Source organism: Mercenaria mercenaria, chromosome 3 (genome assembly GCF_021730395.1).
Source record: "Mercenaria mercenaria strain notata chromosome 3, MADL_Memer_1, whole genome shotgun sequence".
Lineage (NCBI taxonomy): Eukaryota > Metazoa > Mollusca > Bivalvia > Venerida > Veneridae > Mercenaria > Mercenaria mercenaria.
In genome coordinates, this window is record NC_069363.1 from 5,134,046 (window position 1) to 5,153,731 (window position 19,686).

A 19,686-nucleotide genomic window follows, 5' to 3' on the forward strand; every position below is an offset into this window, starting at 1 on the left:
AGGCCACATTTATGACCATATCTTAATGAAACTATCTTGATGATCTGTAGGTCAATAGGTCAGGTGAGCGATACAGGGCCTTCATGGCCCTCTTGTTTTAGGAAAAGTTCATGTTTCAGTTTAAGTTGAGGTCTTAACCATTAGCTTGTCTTTGGGTGTGACATTGTAGATGGCTTATTGCTTCAGGCATAAAAAAGTTTAATCGGACTGTTCTTTTCCATCCTTGTGGAATTTATTTCTGTTCCTGATAAAACAGAAGCCTGTAATTAAAATCAAGGGATAATGATGCTATTTACACAAAATTACATTGAAGTTGGTCATAAAAAAAGCTGAAAAGCAAATTTAATTGCAAACAATGTAAAAAGGTTCTGTCTGCTTTTGGAAAGGATTCGAATAATTATTAATGTAATTGTTTTCAATTAAAGTGAAGTTGTAACAACCTGATTACACAGAATCACAGCAGGTTTAGTGATTAAACACAATAAATTAGCTCTATTGCAAACACTACTAATATCTCGTCTGTTTTGAAAGAAAAGAGGATAATCCATAATTATAAGAAAATCTAAAAAAATATTTTTTAGGCATACACCATAAAATTCCAAATTTTCTTTTTTAATTTTTGACAAAGTATATTATTTATATTTCAGATGTATTTTGGTACTCAACATGCAAAGATCTATTTCCTCGCTGATGTTTTACGAATCAACTGTGCAACTGGAATGTCTGTTTTAATGCGTAAATCCGTCCTGGAGGAGGCTGGAGGCCTGAGGGAATTTGGACAATATCTGGCCGAGGACTTCTTCATGGCACAGGCTTTTCTTGACAGGTGCAACAATTCACATGTTGAAAATATAATTCTAGTATGACAAGTGATGTTTTTATGCTACACAATAATGGTGATCATCACATGGACCGTTGATGCAATCATACCAATTTTAATCTACTGTTTTGCAGAAGTTGCATAAAAACGGAAATTGAATATAGCAGGGTGAGAAGAGTGTTCTAATTGAATGAAACACTCACAGTCAGTTATACACCAAGGAATAACCTACTAGAGTTATGCCGAACTAAAGTTATTCTGGGGGAATTTTAGCCTATTTCTCATGTTTAAATTAGTTTTAAAAAAAAATTGTTGGAAATCTAAACATCCTTTATACTTTGTCATGGCCATTGTCTAAAATAAAAGTCTAGGATTGCATGATCTTTGTTACAAACTTATATACTCTGCAATATTTTCTTTCAGCAATTGAGGGGAGAAATATATGGGGTTTAGTTGCCAAGATATAATAATGAGATGGAAGATTTCTCTGCAAGAATAAGTTTATCTGTAACATGTTATTGATTTAAGAACAAGGAGACATAGAAGTCAGAAAACTAAATGACATCATTCATAATTTCGTGTATTGAATCGATTTCTGATTATTAGTGGTTTCTGAGGTATCTATTGTAAATGGAAGGACTGATTTTGATCATCAGCTAATTCTTTTGTTAGTTCGTTAGGTCATCCATTCATCTGAAACACTGTTTTTCAGCTCTTAACTTTTGAGCAATCCAAGGGATTTCAAAGAAATATTACACAATTATTTAGATTGATGAAAAGGTCTGGATGGGTCTGTACCTTAAAGGTCAAGGTCACTTCAGGGTTATTCATCTCTTAGTAGTGACATTTTTACTAAAATTTTGACAAATTATGTTTAAAATGATTTTAAATTTCAATCATTGGTTGGAAATGCTTTTCCATTTTGGACCTAGCTGAGTATATTTGTTTAGTTTTCATTTTCTTCTGATCAATACGAGCTCTGATTTCAGTCATTTGAATGATTTTAATCAGAATGTCAAGTTTACATATACTGTGAAATCTTTTTTTTTGTGGGCATGAAGCTGGGATTTCAGTCAAAAATGCTATTTCATGGGGATATGTATTCATGGATTTCAACTTTTGAACATAAAATGAATGGGAATTTTGTTGTTTGTTAGGATTAAATTGTGTGGATTGACTCAACCAGGAAATCTATGAAATTAAGTCCCCTACATATATTACTAATCTCACAGTAGGCCTTAAATGTTTGTACAAAATGCAAATTATGAACTTTGTATGATCAATATATGCATAAGAAATGACAGAATTTGCCCCAACTTGCCATTGTTAGAAGCATGAAAGATCTAGATCATTAGTACATTTGAAACTAAACTGTCTGACTTGCATACAGTTATTATGTAAGTATATAAGAATTCATAATGTTCACAAGTGAAGTCATGAAATTTCATGGTTTTGGACAGAAAGCATAGTTTATGAGGATAAAAATTTGTGGAATTCTGCTTCAGAAGATAATATGTATCTGAGTTGTATTAATTATCTCCTCACCACTGGGGCAGACATACTGTTTTTGCCATGTCTGTCCGTCCATCCGTCTGTCACAATTTAATTCCGATCAATAACTGAGAACCATTTGACCTAGAATTTTCAAACCTCACTGGTTGGCAGGGCTTATGGAGTAGATGACCCCTATTGTTTTTGGGGTCACGCCTCAAAGGTCAGATCACAGGGGCCTGAACATGGAAAACCATTCCCAATCAATAACTTGAGAACCACTTAAGCCAGAATGTTGAAACTTCATAGGATGATTGGACATGCAGAGTAGATGACCCCTATTGATTTTGAGGTCACTGGAGTCACTTGAGCAAAGGTCAAGGTCACAGGGGCCAGAACATGGAAATCCATTTCCGATCAGTAACTTGAGAACCATTAGACATAGAACCTTCAAACTTTATAGGGTGATAGGACTTACAAAGTAGATGACTCGTTTTGTTTTTCGGGGTCACTCTGTCAAAGGTCAAGGTCACAGGGGTCATCCGTCCATCACACTTCATTTTCAATCAGTAACTGGAGAACCATTTGACCTAGAACCTTCAAACTTCATAGGATGATAGGGCTTACAGAGTAGATAACCCCTATAATTTTGGGGGTTACTAGATCAAATGTCAAGGTCACAGGGGCCTGAACATGGAAAACTGTTTCTGATCAATAACTTGAGAACCACTTGACCAAGAATGTTGAAACTTCATAGGATGATTGGACATGCAGAGTAGTTGACCCCTATTGATTTTGGGTTCACTTGATCAAAGGTCAAGGTCACAGGGACCAGAACATAGAAAACAGTTTCCGATCAGTAACTTGAGAATCATTGGACCCAGAACCTTCAAACTTAATAGGACGATAGGACTTACAGAGTAGATTACCGTTATCTTTTTTTGTGGTCACTCCGTCAAAGGTCAAGGTCACAGGGGCCTGAACATGAAAAACTCTTTCTGGTCAATAACTTGAGAACCACTTGACCCAGAATGTTGAATTTCATAGGTTGATTGGACATGCAGAGTAGATGACCCATATTGATTTTGGGGTCACTCTATCAAAGATCAAGGTCACAGGGACCAGAACATGGAAAACGGTTTCCAGTCCATAACTTGAGAACCACTAAGCCCAGAATGTTGAAACTTAATGGGATGATTGGACATGCAGAGCAGATTATCCCTATTGCAGCCAACCATCAGTGTCTCTGACTTTCACTCCTGTCCCATATTGACATCTTGCCTATTACTACTATGCATTGGGGGAGACATGTGCTTTTCTACAAAAGCATCTTCTAGTTTGTTAGGGTTTTTGTTCTGCGGATTGATTGTTATTTTGCGGATTGAATGAACCATGAAATCCACAAAACTTACAAATAATCAATATATTAGATACTAGTATTTCATTGACGTATAAGTAATCATATTGATGATGTTGTATTATAGGGGTTGGCGTGTAAAGTGTTGCTCACAACTGGCCCTGCAGAATTCAGGGACATATTCCATATCGCATCATACAAGACGCATGTGCAGGTAAGCATCACTCTGTATTTAGTATTAGGGGAGTAATTTGAGATTTTGACTAGAATAAAAAAATGTTTTAACCTTATAACAATAATGAAAAAAAAAATCATAGCTGTTTCTTCATTTCCCATATTTGGTTAATACTGAATATAAGTGTGTCAATACTTTGAAGTATTAATTTAATATGTGAAAACATACAAAAATTTGCATCAAGAAGAACTGTACACATTTTGTGCCTGTCTGTTGCAAATGTTTGAATGTGAACCTACCTTTTAGATGTTTAGAAGAATCTTTGTGTTAGTGAAAGAAATCTAAAACAACAAATTTTTCACTGCAGATGGATGAAATTGAGGAATGCCATGGTACCAACAACACTTCTGTTCGAGCCTCTATCATTGTGTTTTGTGGTAGGTTTACTTGCTTCTTGGGGTGCAAGCTACATCTTTGATGTTAGTCCCCTAACATTCCTCTTGGTACACACACTGTTCTGGTTTCTTCTAGATTACACCAGGTTGAAACAGCTAGAGGTAAGTGTATGATTTTAACATTCATTTATATTTTTTAACAATGTACTGTGGAATCATTTATTTCCTTGGGTATGAAACCACTATCATAGGGATATGGATTTGTGGATTTCAACATTTGAATATAAAATGAAGGGAATTATAGATTTCATTGGGATTAAATTTTAAGGATAACTCAACCATAAAATCCACACCATTGTGAATAGTGGACAGTTTCCATTTAGTCAGATTTCATGTGGACAGTTTTTACGTAGACGTATTTCATGTGGACAGTTTTCATGTAAACATAATTTTTGAGTCGGCTAAAGGATGAAATCGTTTTGACGAGTCCTTGCTATCCAGCGATTCTCTAAGTCTAAATGGACCAAATAACACAGTGAAGGGATGTAGTTCCATTAGATTTCTCAAACTTCAAACAGTTCAATGCATGAATGAAGTTAAGTATGTGAATTCCCTTTGCTATGACCAATATACGATGTAATCTGTCATATTTATGACTTGTAATTGTGCAATACTCGAATGTAACTCATTAAGCATAAATGTGCATTTTATGAATTGCACAGGCTTACAAAGCTTGCGTAACATCCAGCGAAAGACAAAAAATAGTTCCACAGGGCTCCAGATAAGATGCGTATTAGCGTAAATTACGTATAGAAATAATGCAAATACGCATGTCTAATAATTTCTAAGCGTATAAAAACGTATATAAAATTACAGAAATGCACACAATGCTTTTTTAAAAACAAAATCTGAATCGTCTGGATGCGTTAGGTAACATAGCTGATCCCGATCAGCCTTAATTCTCCCACATTGAACGTATACACGCATCGTATGATTTCTATGGTTTCTACACACGCACATGAATTTTGCAGTCAGTAAACGGATAAATTATCGGAAGAAGAAGCTCTTACTGGTTTGTTTAGTTACTACAGATATTAAAAATGATTTTAATTCTTATCGAAAGTAGATCGTCTATGTTTGGCTGCTTTCACGAAACGAAACAACTTTTTTATGAAAAGATTTAAATAAGAGGTAATTTAACCGTAAACTTCAATGTCAGATACTGCCATTGCTGCTAAATGTTTTCGTATCATCACATTTTGTAAAATATATTGTTGAAAATGGAGAAAAGTGTAATCGTATCCGGATATCATATTTTGGGTAAATATCGAGCTGTGATATGAAATTTTAACATTCATGTAACATACATGATAGATATTATTGTAACAGAAATGATTCTAGAATTTATTTTTATTACACCTACATATAATCTATGTCAGACTGGTATTCTAGTCCTGAGGCATGATCTGAAAGTAAAAAGATGAAGTGACAGTCATACTTTGGATATTGTAATACTAGATAGAATCTAGATCGTAACCTTTCTGGAATTTTGACTGGTTTGGATAATTTGCTTACGATTCAGGTTCGCAAAAAAATGAAACCGTCACCCATTCTGCTTTTCATGATGACACATGGCTTGATTTTTGCAGTCAGTAAGCGGATAAATTATCCCGAGAAAGAGCTCTTGCTATTTGTTTAATTACTACTGATTTTAAAAATGATTTTATTTCTTATTTTTCGAGAAATAAACAAATCGGCGAAACATTAAATTGTATTTTCTTGTAGTTTTTAGCTCATCTGATTTTTTGAAAAAAAAATGATGAGTTATTGTCATCACTTGAGCGGTTGTCGGCGTCGGCGTTGCCTGGTTAAGTTTTATGTTCAGGTCAGCTTTTCTCCTAAACTATCAAAGCTATTGCTTTGAAACTTGGAATACTTGTTCACCATCATAAGCTGACCCTGAATAGCAAGAAACATAACTCCATCTTGCTTTTTGCAAGATTTATGGCCCCTTTTGTACTTAGAAAATATCAGATTTCTTGGTTAAGTTTTATGTTTAGGTCAACTTTTCTCCCAAACTATCAAAGCTATTGCTTTGAAACTTGGAATACTTGTTCACCATCATAAGCAGACCCTGTACATCAAGAAATATAACTCCATCTTGCTTTTTGCAAGATTTATTGCCCCTTTTGGACTTAGAAAATCAGTTTTCTTGGTTAAGTTTTATGTTTAGGTCAGCTTTTATCCTAAACTATCAAAGCTATTGCTTTAAAACTTGCAACACTTGTTCACCATCATAAGTTGACCCTGTACAGCAAGAAACATAACTCCATCCTGCTATTTGCAAGATTTATGGCCCCTTTTGGACTTAGAAAATATCAGATTTCTTGGTTAAGTTTTATGTTTAGGTCAACTTTATCTCTTAAACTATCAAAGCTATTGCTTTGAAACTTGCAACACTTGTTCACCATCATAAGCTGACCCTGTACAGCAAGCAGCATAACTCCATTCTGCTTTTTGCAATAATTATTGCCCATTTTGGACTTAGAAAATCATTTTCTTGGTTGAGTATTATGTTTAAGTCAACTTTTCTCATAAACTATCAAAGCTATTGCTTTAAAACTTGCAACAGTTTTTCACCATCATAAGTGGACACTGTACATCAAGAAACATAACTCTATCCTGCTTTTTGCAAGAATGATGGCCCTTTTTAGACTTAGAAAATCATGGGTAGGACAATATTTCTATTACACAAAAAAAATCAGATGAGCGTCAGCACCCGCAAGGCGGTGCTCTTGTTTAAATCGAAAGTAGATCGTCTATGTTAGAGTGCTTTGACGAAACGAAATAATTTTTAGCTCTACTGTCAAAAAGTGACAAGGTGAGCTTTTTTGATCGTGCAGCGTCCTGCGTCCGTCTGGCGTAAACTTTTGCTTGTGACCACTCTAGAGGTCACATTTTTAATGGGATCTTCATGAAAATTGGTCAGAATGTTCACCTTGATGATATCTAGGTCAAGTTCGAAACTGGGTCACGGACGGTCAAAAACTAGGTCAGTAGGTCTAAAAATAGAAAAACCTTGTGACCTCTCTAGAGGCCATATATTTCACAAAACCTACATGAAAATTGATCAGAATGTTCACCTTGGTGATATCTAGGTCAAGTTTGAAACTGGGTCACGTGCCATCAAAAACTAGGTCAGTAGGTCAAATAATAGAAAAACCTTGTGACCTCTCTAAAGGCCGTATTTTTCATGGGATCTGTATGAAAGTTGGTCTGAATGTTCGTCTTGATGATATCTAGGTCAAGTTCGAAACTGGGTCAGGTGCGGTTTAAAACTAGGTCAGTAGATCTAAAAATAGAAAAACCTTGTGACCTCTCTAGAGGCCATACTTTTGAATGGATCTTCATAGAAATTGGTCAGAATGTTCATCTTGATGATATCTAGGTCAAGTTAGAAAGTGGGTAACGTGTCATCAAAAAGTAGGTCAGTAGGTCAAATAATGAAAAAACCTTGTGACCTTTCTAAGAGGTCATTTTTTATGGGATCTGTATGAAAGTTGGTCCGAACGTTTATCTTGATGATATATAGGTCAGGTTTGAAACTGGGTCAAGTGCGATCAAAAACTAGGTCAATAGGTCTTAAAATAGAAAAACCTTGTGACCTCTCTAGAGGCCATACCCTTGAATGGACCTTCATGAAAATTGGTCAGAATATTCACCTTGATGATATCTAGGTCAAGTTTGAAACTGGGTCACGTGCCGTCAAAAACTAGGTCAGTAGGTCAAATAATAAAAAAATCTTGTGACCTCTCTAGAGGCCATACTTTTCATTGGATCTGTATGAAAGTTGGTCTGAATATTCATCTTGATGATATCAAGGTCAAGTTTGAAACTGGGTCACGTGCCGTCAAAAACTAGGTCAGTAGGTCAAATAATAAAAAAACCTTGTGACCTCTCTAGAGGCCATACTTTTCATGGGATCTGTATGAAAGTTGGTCTGAATGTTCATCTTGGTGATAATCTAGGTCAAGTTTGAAACTGGGTCAACTGCGGTCAAAAACTAGGTCAGTAGGTCTAAAATTTGAGAGAAAAAAATGACCTCTCTAGAGGCCATATTTTTCAATCGATCTTCATGAAAATTGGTCAGAATTTTTATCTTGATGATATCTAAGTCAAGTTCAAAACTGGGTCACATGAGCTCAAAATCTAGGTCACTTTGTCAAATAACAGAAAAAAAACGACATCATACTCAAAACTGGGTCATGTGGGAACAGGTGAGCGATTCAGGACCATCATGGTCCTCTTGTTTTTATGAAATGATTTAGGTAATTTCACCGTAAACTTCAATGTCAGATACTGCCTATTGCTGCTAAACTGTCTTCATATCATCACAAATTGTAAAACATATTGTTGAAACTGGAGATTTTGGCGGTATAAAAGAAAGTGTAATCATATCCGGATATAATATTTAGTAAATATCGAGCAGTGTTATGAAATTTAAACATTAAAATAACAGGCATGATAGATATTATTGTAACAGAAATGATTCTAGAATTTATTTTTATAATACATACATAGAATCAATATCAGACTTATATTCTAGTGCTGAGGCATGACCTGAAAGTAAAAATATGAAGTGACAGTCATTCATACTTTGAATATTGTAATACTAAAAAGAATCTAGAGGTAATATTTAGAAATTGAAACATAAAATTTTCAGTTAGAAATCGCACCAAAGGCTGTATCAAGGGTCTACATTTTCAAAATTTCCTTGTGGTGATACCCCAAACCCTAATTGCAGGAGGGGGTATCCTCCCACACCCTCCCCCCATATTGCCACTTTACAGTTTGATACATTTGCCCTTTTACCACCTGCCACAATGCCCATTTCCAAATCTGACTGCCGTTCAAAGCGGGAAGGAACACCCCTCCCCAAACCCTCCTAATCCTAGTCCTTGCTACCGACCATGTAAAAATGGCTCAAACATTTTTCAGCCCAGTCTGGGCCTGTCTGTCTACATGAATCAAAACGGATAATTGAAAGTACATAGACTTGGGGACTACTGACATGGTTTTGAAGGGGTTAACAGGTCTGAAATAGAATAAATGATGGTTTTAACTAAAAAAGAACTGCATTTATTAATATTGGTTATCTTTTCCGAAATTGGTAGCTAGTCCAAGTAACTTCTCTTAGTTTCGAATGCGCAATTTTCCTGTCAGTGTAAACATTCATGACACTATATATTGACACTCAGCAACATTTACATATCTTTAAACACAAAAGTAAGTATACTTTAAATTCACATCCCTTATAATATGATTGAACAATACCTAGCGTGTGACACGGTTATTGCCAGGCCCTTTATCTGTAAAATATCTGAACAGTTCTTTCGTCCATTCGTTACAAATTGTATGTGGCAATCCCCGCTATAAAATTTCAATATATAAATTTTCATATTCAAATTTTATCATGTGCGAATATATACCAGCCGATAATTGCCTGTTTTGGTAATGCCGGAGGCAAATGTTTACTGGAAAAATATTTATAGTCATGGGCAGTATCTTAGTGTCACCTGTCAAATTGTAGTTTGTACTTTCAACATTTTTATTTCTGCGAACCACTCTTCAATTTTAGAGAAATATATTAGGTTTAAATACTTGTATAATGTCAATCAAAGTTTTACTAGGCATCGATTGAATGTCCATTTCATCTATTGTAACAAAATCTCTGTTCAGTTGGGGAAAAAAACTAAAACCAAACTGAAACTGGTAGACTATACTACCAGTACATCAATCATTAGCCGACTGTCAGGCCCTTCAGGCCTTTGATTATTTCATGTGGACAGTTTTCATGGGGACAGTTTTCATATAGACATATTTTATGTAAACAGATTTCATGGGGACAGGTTTCATGGGGACAGTTTTCATATAGACATATTTTATGTAAACAGATTTCATGGGGACAGGTTTCTTGGGGACAGTTTTCATGTGGACAGTTTTCATGTAAACATATTTGTACCCCCAGACAACAAAGTTGTAAGGGGGAGTATACTGGTTTCAGGTTGTCTGTCTGTCTGTCCGTCTGTCCGTCTGGCCGTCTGTCCGTCTGTCCGTAGACGCAATCTTGTGCGCACCATCTCTCCTTATCCCCTTGACAGAATTTAATGAAACTTCACACAAGTGATCAGTACCAACAGTAGTTGTGCATGGGGCATGTTAGGTTCTTTTAGAAAAAAAATTTGCAGAGTTATGGGACTTTGTTTTTTTGTTACTATACTATATACATAGACACAATCTTGTGCGCACCATCTCTCCTCATCCCCTTGACACAATTTAATGAAACTTCACACAAGTGATCAGTACCAACAGTAGTTGTGCATGGGGCATGTTAGGTTCTTTTAGAAAAATTTTTTGCAGAGTTATGGGACTTTGTTTTTTTGTTACTATACTATATACATAGACACAATCTTGTGCGCACCATCTCTCCTCATCCCCTTGACACAATTTAATGAAACTTCACACAAGTGATCAATAACAACAGTAGTTGTGCATGGGGCATGTTAGGTTCTTCCAGTGACAAAAATTGCAGAGTTATGGGACTTTGTTTCTTGTTACCATACTATGTACATATAGTCTGCATATGCAATCTTGTGCGTGCCTAATCTACCTAACCCTTACACACAATTTAATGAAACTTCACGCAAGTGATCAGTACCAACCCTAGTTGTGCATGGTGCATGTTACATTCTTTTAGATAAATATTCTGCATAGTTATGGGACTTGGTTTTTGTTACTATACTGTATACAGTCCACATAATTATGCAATCTTGTGTGCATCAAATTGCAATGTACTGTGTCAGTGCATGCGGGGGGTACATTCATCACTTTTAGTGATAGCTCTAGTTTTTATTTCATGTGGACAGTTTTCATGGGGACAGTTTTCATATAGACCTATTTTATGTAAACAGATTTCATGGGGACAGGTTTCATGTGATCAGATTTCATGTTGACAGTTACTTGTGGAGAACAAGTTTGTTTTGGTGAGAAATGGAGAACAGACGTTATGACACCAAATGTTGCTATATAGAAGAAGTAGTCTGTAGTATAAAAAACATTTTTTTCCGAGATTAAAGGCAGTCTTAACTGTAGTTTAAAGCATTGAAAAACTGAACTCAGTAGCTACTTTTTATGCCCCCGAAGGAAGGCATATAGTTTTTGAACCGTCTGTCGGTCTGTCCGCATTTTTCGTGTCTGGTCCATATCTTTGTCATCGATGGATGGATTTTCAAATAACTTGGCATGAATGTGTACCACAGTAAGACGACGTGTCGTGCGCAAGACCCAGGTCCGTAGCTCAAAGGTCAAGGTCACACTTAAACAATAAAGGATAGTGCTTTGATGGGCGTGTCAGGTCCATATCTTTGTCATCGATGGATGGATTTTCAAATAACTTGGCATGAATGTGTACCACAGTAAGACGACGTGTCGTGCGCAAGACCCAGGTCCGTAGCTCAAAGGTCAAGGTCACACTTAGACATTAAAGGATAGTGCATTGATGGGCGTGTCCAGTCCATATCTTTGTCATTGATGGATGGATTTTCAAATAACTTGGCATGAATGTGTACCACAGTAAGACGATGTGTCGTTCGCAAGACCCAGGTCTGTAGCTCAAAGGTCAAGGTCACACTTAGACATTAAAGGATAGTGCATTGATGGACGTGTCCGGTCCATATCTTTGTCATCGATGGATGGATTTTCAAATAACTTGGCATGAATGTGTACCACAGTAAGACGACGTGTCGCGCGCAAGACCCAGGTCCGTAGCTCAAAGGTCAAGGTCACACTTAGACATTAAAGGATAGTGCATTGATGGGCGAGTCCGGTCCATATTTTTGTCATTCATGCATGGATTTTAAAATAACTAGGCATGAATGTGTGACACAGTAAGACGACGTGTCACGTGCAAGACCCAGCTCCGTAGGTCAAGGGTCCTAAACTCTAACATCGGCCATAACTATTCATTTAAAGTGCCATCGAGGGCATGTGTCATCCTATGGAGACAGCTCTTGTTTATTGTGAATATACACAACTTTTACTGCAGTAAAGTAATATGCACGTGTAGACGATGTTACATTCATATTAAATTTTATTCATTTTAGAATGCAAGTGTGCCATTCCCAAAGTTTGACTTTGTTGTATGCTGGTTTATGAATGAGATAGGATACATGCTACTTCTAGTACAGTCACACCTAGAACCAACCATCAACTGGCGGGGACGCAAATTCAGGCTCAAGTGGGGCGGGGTTGTAGAAGAAATATACACCAAACAATTAGTGTGATCAGCGCAGTCATCGAAAAAAATCTGCCACAACAGCATTCCAGGAGGAATCATCTGTTAGTCATTTGACAAATAGAAACATGCCTGGTTCTGGGACCTTACACCAAAATGGATTATAGCCAACTTAAAAGTATTTTTCATACATAAATATTTTGAAATATATCTCATCATGTATAGCTTGTTGCACATGAATTAATCCTTTTATTGGACCAAGAGATATACATATTCAAAAGTTGGAAAACCGGTGTGAGGTCATTTATCTCCTCATTGTAAAACCCTTGTAACCAGTTATAGATGCTGATTCAGCGGTTTTACCACTTTTTGTAACTTAAAATCCATTCTGCACTTTTTCAGTATCAGAATTTGTGACCATCCAAATTATTTTTAATTTTTACAGATGTTTCTGGGACTGTTTTTTTTTTTTTCAAACCATGAGGGATATTTTATAATACCTTTACTCTGTCAAGTTAAGGTTATCACAATATTTTTGTTAACTTCCCAGAACCATGCAAGTTTCACCATATCATTACTTCAAATGTGCATTTAATTTGTTCAGTATTTGGTTGTTTTGTCCAGAGATTTCCTTGTTTATGTAACTTCTCATTGTCAGATTTTTCTCAGCATTTTAGGCTGAGCTTTTGTCTTATTAAAAAAATTAAAATTTCTGGTCTTTAAAAATCAGAAAACTATAACTGTTACAGACCACTTGTCAAGTGAACGCCTTTTTATATAAAATAATGAATTGGTATGATCTGTTAGAAATACTGTGCTGAAAATACTAAAAAAACACATTTGGGAAATAATCTCACATTGAGAACTTATTGTAGACAAGAAAGTTACCAGTATCACAGGACATCTTAATGTAACACTGCTTAGCATAATTTTATTGACTTTTGGAAAAGATCTTTTATGTGTTTAAAGTTATACCTATAAGCATTTTACTGTGTACCTCTTTAAGTTTATTATGTTTTAGATTGTTAATCTTTTTTATTCAGGTTTAACTACATGTATAAATGTATACTCTAGATTTATAAAAACTGATGTTAGCCTAGTCTGGAACTAGTGAAGAATATAGTTGATATATACAAAATATTGTAATCTAGTCGAAAATTGTGCAGTTTGGTTTTTGGGGGTAAAAATTATAATTTAGTTAAGTAAATAATTAATTTGAATTAAAGACACTTATGTCAAGTTCAGAATATTTTTGTTTACCAAATAACAGCTTCATATTTGATTCACTGACAATACATTGTACTAAAGTTAGAGGCTTTTAAAATTTTGATCATTGCTCACATACCATCATTTAATGTAAGAGCCATCAATATATGGCAGCACTGCAAAACTTACTGAGCACAATTGTTAGCAAATTCAATTTTTAATTATGATTTTTATTTTGCCAATAAAAAAATTTGATGAAAAATCAAAGATAAATTTAATATTAAGTAAAAAAAATAAAGATAGAGGCCTTTTTGAATGGAGAGTTCTTACAGTTTGATACTAGTCTTGCTTTGGAATCTCCTGTCGCATTCTTACATTTTTTAGGCTTATAAATTCATTTTTATATGATATTTAACTTCCATTGACAGAGATGTATGTTTTTCTATTGATTTTAGTCATACAATTTTTTTATGTTTTAGTGTGTAAGCTGAGTTTTCGTCATCTTATTTTCTGTATGTTTAATAATTGTTAAAATATAGAAAGAAAATGTCTGCCATTTTAATTCTAAAAAACTAGCTTTTGTGTCGTTCTAGTAATTTTCATCACTATTTTCTTACATCTCTACATTAAAATGTACTGTTAGGAGTGGTATGAAATGTCAAGGACAGCGTGGTCAAAGGGTCTAGGACAGTACAGTCAAATATATTGTTTCTTTGTTCATTTGTGAAGTATCATCCATCATCGATAAAATTCACTTGTACTTCTTGTAGAATCATCTCAATGTTGAAATTCATTTTGTATCGAACCATCACATAAAATCAAATCATCAAAGTCAGATTGGATTTGTTGTGACCTTGACCTGCTCTAACAGCTGTGCATGACTAAACTGTTGCTATGGTTTCGATTTCAGCTGAAGGTCATAGGGTCACACACAATTTGCACTTTGACATGAAGTCTTTCTGCACACATTAACAAATACAATGCAAAATAGTTATCTTTTATTATTTATTATAGTGGAGCTTCTTATTCCCATACGGAGGTTGTTGTTGGAGCAATAAATAATAGAATAGATGAGAGAACATTTGCTTGGAAAATCATATTTCATAGAAGAAATGAGATGATATCTGTAAATGTGGTCAAATTTCATAAAATGAATGAGAGAAAATCTGGGAGTGTAATTGTATTTCAGACAGCAAATATATTGATCATTTAGATCCCTGTTGCACAGTTATTGCCTTTTAGTACTAACAAACCTGTTGTTGATATGAGAAGTTGATCTATTGAAGTTTGATACGATTGTATAGAAAGTTATCTATTTCTGACTGTTTAATATAGTGATATTTGATCTTCATGGTGTGGAACTTTTGTAACCATGTATTTGCTGAAACGTATAGAGATTAAGTTTGCTGTAAACATATTTGCCATAATATTGCATATACGTAACATGTTGTTGTGTTTAAATGTCTGTAGAAATGTTGCTGAAAATAGCTGTTCTTAAGAAAAATTAGGTTTTGTGACCCAAAATTCTCTTTTACCTATTGAAGTTCAAATATTATAGCTGAACTATTCAAAGAATAGGTAGAGTTATTGTACTCTCCCATTCCTCATTATTTGTGTTCCAGGTCAATTAAGGTTTTTTTACGTAAGCATGTGTACCAGTAACCACTTGTGGGAATGGATTGAAACTTAACACACTTGTTTACTTTGATGATCTGACATGCAGTGTGTATGTTTCATTACTGTGTTTTCCATTTTAACAAAGTCAACTTGGCAATTACTGTGTGAAAGCTTGTATTTCACTAACTGCTAGTGGGACTTGCAGTGCACTAGTTTCAACACCCTACTTAGCATTTTTACAAAGTTCTACCTTGTTTTTTTACTTAGCAAATTCTGGTAAGGTTTTTGTATATAAGCTTTGATCTTATGGGATGTGATTGAAACTTCACACTCCTATTTATTTTGATGATCTGACATGCAATGCACTTATTCCATAACTTAGTCTTGCTTTTATACAAATATTCATTTATACAACTTATTTTAATAACATGGCTTTTGAATAGTCGAGTGTTGCTGTCCTCCGACAACTCTTGTTAGGTTTGGTACTTACATTGAGCTGTATGATTAGTTAAGTTAATAAAAGTGATAAAAATGTTGAGCATATGCTATTTAGCTCTCTATTTTTTTAATAGCCATAATTATCAATAAAATTATGTTTTCCTATAGAATCCTCCATATAAATACAAAGATTTGACTTCTTTGCATCATTTGGTGTGTTGTAGAAGTAATTGAATGTACAGGATTTTCAAATTTGTACCACTATTGACTGGAAAAAATTGTACTGTTTTACATTGCAGCAGATTATCATTTTCTTAAGCATGTGACAGATGGAAGCTTTCTTTAAATGAAATGATGTTTATATTTAGTACTTAACCTTTTGATCTTAACTATGTGTGAAATAGAAAAGTGTGTTTCTTGTATTAATACATTCAGTGAATCTTACAACTGGAGCAAATACTCAAAATGAGTTTCAGTTTTAAATGAGATCTGATTTAGGGTTATGCACTCAGTATCTTTAGTGAATGGTGTAAAGTAAGTTTTGTGTATTTAGTTTTGTTTTTTGCTGATTATCTAGTATAAATTACAAACTTGGTCTAAACAAATTAGAAATGTAGCCTATTTCAGTTATACTTTGCAAATTATTAATATCGAAGCATTTTTTTCAGACTGCATATTGTGCAGCATATTTTTTTCACATTTGAAATCAGATCACACTCAAAATTATAATCAGTGAATTTCACGACTGTCAACAATAAATGACTGCCTGTGCAATACACATTTTGTTTTTAATAGTTTACAGCAATACATTGACAAGTAGTTTAGTTGAGTTTTTTTTTGTTACATTTTATCCTGTAATTTTTCAAAGGTGCTGTATGGAATTAAGAAGTGTTCAGTATTAGTTCTTGCCTGAATTTGAAATTTTAACTTGCCAAACATATTATATCTTATTAAGTTGTTTTAGATTATTTTTAAAAGCTCTGTTGTTAAAGGAGCAATAAAAAGTGCCATGCTATAATGAGTGGTTGTCAACTTTAAATGATTTAGACAATATTATCTTCTGTAACAGCTTACTTTTCTTTTAGTCTTAGGTTCATTATAAATGTAAATCAATGGTCTCCATCTACAATGATAAATAAACAAAATTTTAACGTTTTAACTTTTCTTGAAAGGCTGAAGTAGATGTTGCAATTTTGTTTCAAGTTTTCCTTCTTTTAGCTTATATGAAAAGAGCTGAAGTTGCAATTCTGTTTTTAAAAATATTTTTGCCCCACCAATTGTTGTTCTACATTTTATAAAATGATTAAATGTGATAGTTTGTTGGATAAAAGATTTGCCATTTTCCAAAGATGTTCTTTTTGAATTCACTCGTTTAAAAGTGCAAAAACATTGAGATACCCAAAAAATAGGTTCCATATCTAGAAAGAAGACAATTGAAAAGTTGGTGTGAAAATATGGTTGATAAAATCTAATTTAAAATTATATGTGTCTTGTTATATTGTAGGAAAAAATTGTTGTAGTAAACAAGTGTTCATTTATGTTGTGTATGTAAAGTAAAAGATTTATTTCAACTTGCCAGAATATTTTGAGATTTAATGATTATTTAGTGCTTTGATGAATGTATGTGTACCAGTATTGAGCTTTTTTTACTCACAGCAATTATTGCAGATAATCTGCAAAGATGGTAATACAGGACATTTAGATAAAGAATAAACAGTGGTTACTTCCCCTGTCATATAGTTATGTCAAACCACCGTTTGCATGTTTGTGTTATGCTTGTTGTATTGTTTTTACTGTTTTAAGTTACAGACATTTTGAAGCATGGAATGGTCAAGGTTAGATAACTGAGTTATGACGCTTTTTGCTCTCCATTTATTTATTTCTGTGGTTTCATTTGCAGATTTTAAGTTCTTTTCAATATTTGCATATTTGTAAATATTGCTTTGTAAAGATCACCTGGTCCAATACTTATGATTTTGTTCAGAAATGTAAGTAGGCTATGCCTTTTGATATTTATGGTCGGATATTTAAATGTTTATGAATTTCTATCAGAAATTTATCAAATTTAACATTTTATTTAAGCATAAAATACAGTCTGTTTATAGCTTTTTTACTTGAGCCTATTCAACACTTTTGCAATTCCAAATTAAGAAACATCAAATTGTAATTATCATAAAAAATTATATGGACATGTTAACCTGATAGCTGTTGCCATTGAAACTTGAATGGAATGTTAAGTATGAAGCTGAACCAGTGACCTTTGACCTTATGTGTATGATCCCCACATACACTGCATGAAATGCTTCTCAATTGTTTGTTAGCTAGGCCAAATAAAATTACTGTAATTGTGTTTTGTTTGTTATAGAAAGAAAAAATGATTATACACAAATATTTTACTGTAATTTTGAACTGCAAAAGAGTTTTAGATGAGGGTGGAAAATTCACATCAGTTTTTGCAGTAATTATTTTATGACAAAAAAATTGAATCTGTATGCATTTCTGGGAGTGTGTACGTCCTTATAAAGATTTAGACAGTAAAGGGAGATAGATTCTGTTTGTTTCTGCACAGGAAATACTTGTATTTTTACTTGGCCTAAAAGTAAAACATAACTATAGCACATGTTGCTCGATTTTGTTAGTATTCACACTTTATTTTACACAATATTTTATACAATAGAATTAATAAGTATAATTATTTATATATTTATATGCATCGAAAGCTTAGTGCAATACCCTCTGTAAAACTGTATTTTTCCTACTTTTTCAAAAGAAAGTGATCACAGGTATATTATTACCAATCTTTAGATAACCAATATTATAATATTTTACTCTTTGCAATAAATGTTCACAAAGTAGTCAACATAACCTACATAAGATTTTAAAACCTTTAGGAACATCAAATAATTTCCTTTACATTATATCTAAGTTTGCATGGATTTTGCAGATGTCACATGTGTAACAAACAGCGCATTTGGTCCTAAATGTACAATGTTGTATCTGTACTAAAAATAATTTTTTATGGTTTTACTGTGTTCATGCATCAATATCAGTAATTGATAAATGTTGCATTTTAATACCTAAAACAGCATTTTGTTTTATTATTCTTAAAACAGAAACTTTTTACTGTGTTTTAATTTGGAAGATTTCTATCATTCAATACAAAAGGTAATGCTATGTAATGTTTGATTCTTCTATTCCATAACAGATTTTTTTTTCATTGGTAATATTGATAATCATCATAACTTAAAAACTTTTCGAAAATGTTGAAAAGTCTATTTTTTATGTTGGGGAGGGATGTTGGGGTATTTTTCCATCTGAATTCCAGTTTCTTTTAAAATTTAAGAAGTTGATGTATGATTTTTTTCCAGTAAAAAAGCTTGCTTTGGAATTAGGTCAAACAGTAGTTTTTGTTGAAATTGTTTTCACACTTTACATTTCGGACAGTGAAAACTTTTGTATTGTTACAGAAAACAGCATTTGCATGTTGTGAACATTAAACATAATTGGAAAAATAAATTGCTTTTAATATCAGTCTTGGATTTTGTTTTAATTATTATATGGATTTAACAACCAAGTAGAAAATATTAATATGAAAGAGTGAACGTCTACTTTAGAAAATACTTCAGCAGATTGCTGTTGGTAGCTAGTCTGTTCAGACCCCGTTTTATTCACAGGAGATAACTCCTGAGGCTATTTGAAGTTTATACAATTATGTCCATTCTCTTCTCAAAATATTGGTAATCAGAGCCAAGAAAGATCAGAATGAGAAATGATTAAAACAAATAAGATGTCTAGTCTGTAGCCAGACTACAGTAGTTTGTCGCAATACAACTTTATAATGTTTGGTCTATACCTTGAATCCGTTTTCATTTATGAAATCTTTGGTGGAATCAT

At 33.8% G+C, this 19,686-nt stretch overlaps 1 protein-coding gene across 1 annotated transcript in view; it reads left to right on the forward strand.

Moving 5' to 3' along the window:
* LOC123525546 (ceramide glucosyltransferase-like) overlaps positions 1-19,323 on the forward strand; it is a 67,820-nt gene extending 48,497 nt beyond the window's left edge. The window contains exons 6-9 of the mRNA XM_045304676.2: positions 648-826; positions 3,796-3,882; positions 4,211-4,400; positions 12,401-19,323. Of these exons, the coding sequence (XP_045160611.1) occupies positions 648-826; positions 3,796-3,882; positions 4,211-4,400; positions 12,401-12,580 (636 nt within the window). The 3' untranslated portion in view covers positions 12,581-19,323. The remainder of the gene's footprint in view (positions 1-647; positions 827-3,795; positions 3,883-4,210; positions 4,401-12,400) is intronic.
* Positions 19,324-19,686: the final 363 nt, after the last annotated feature.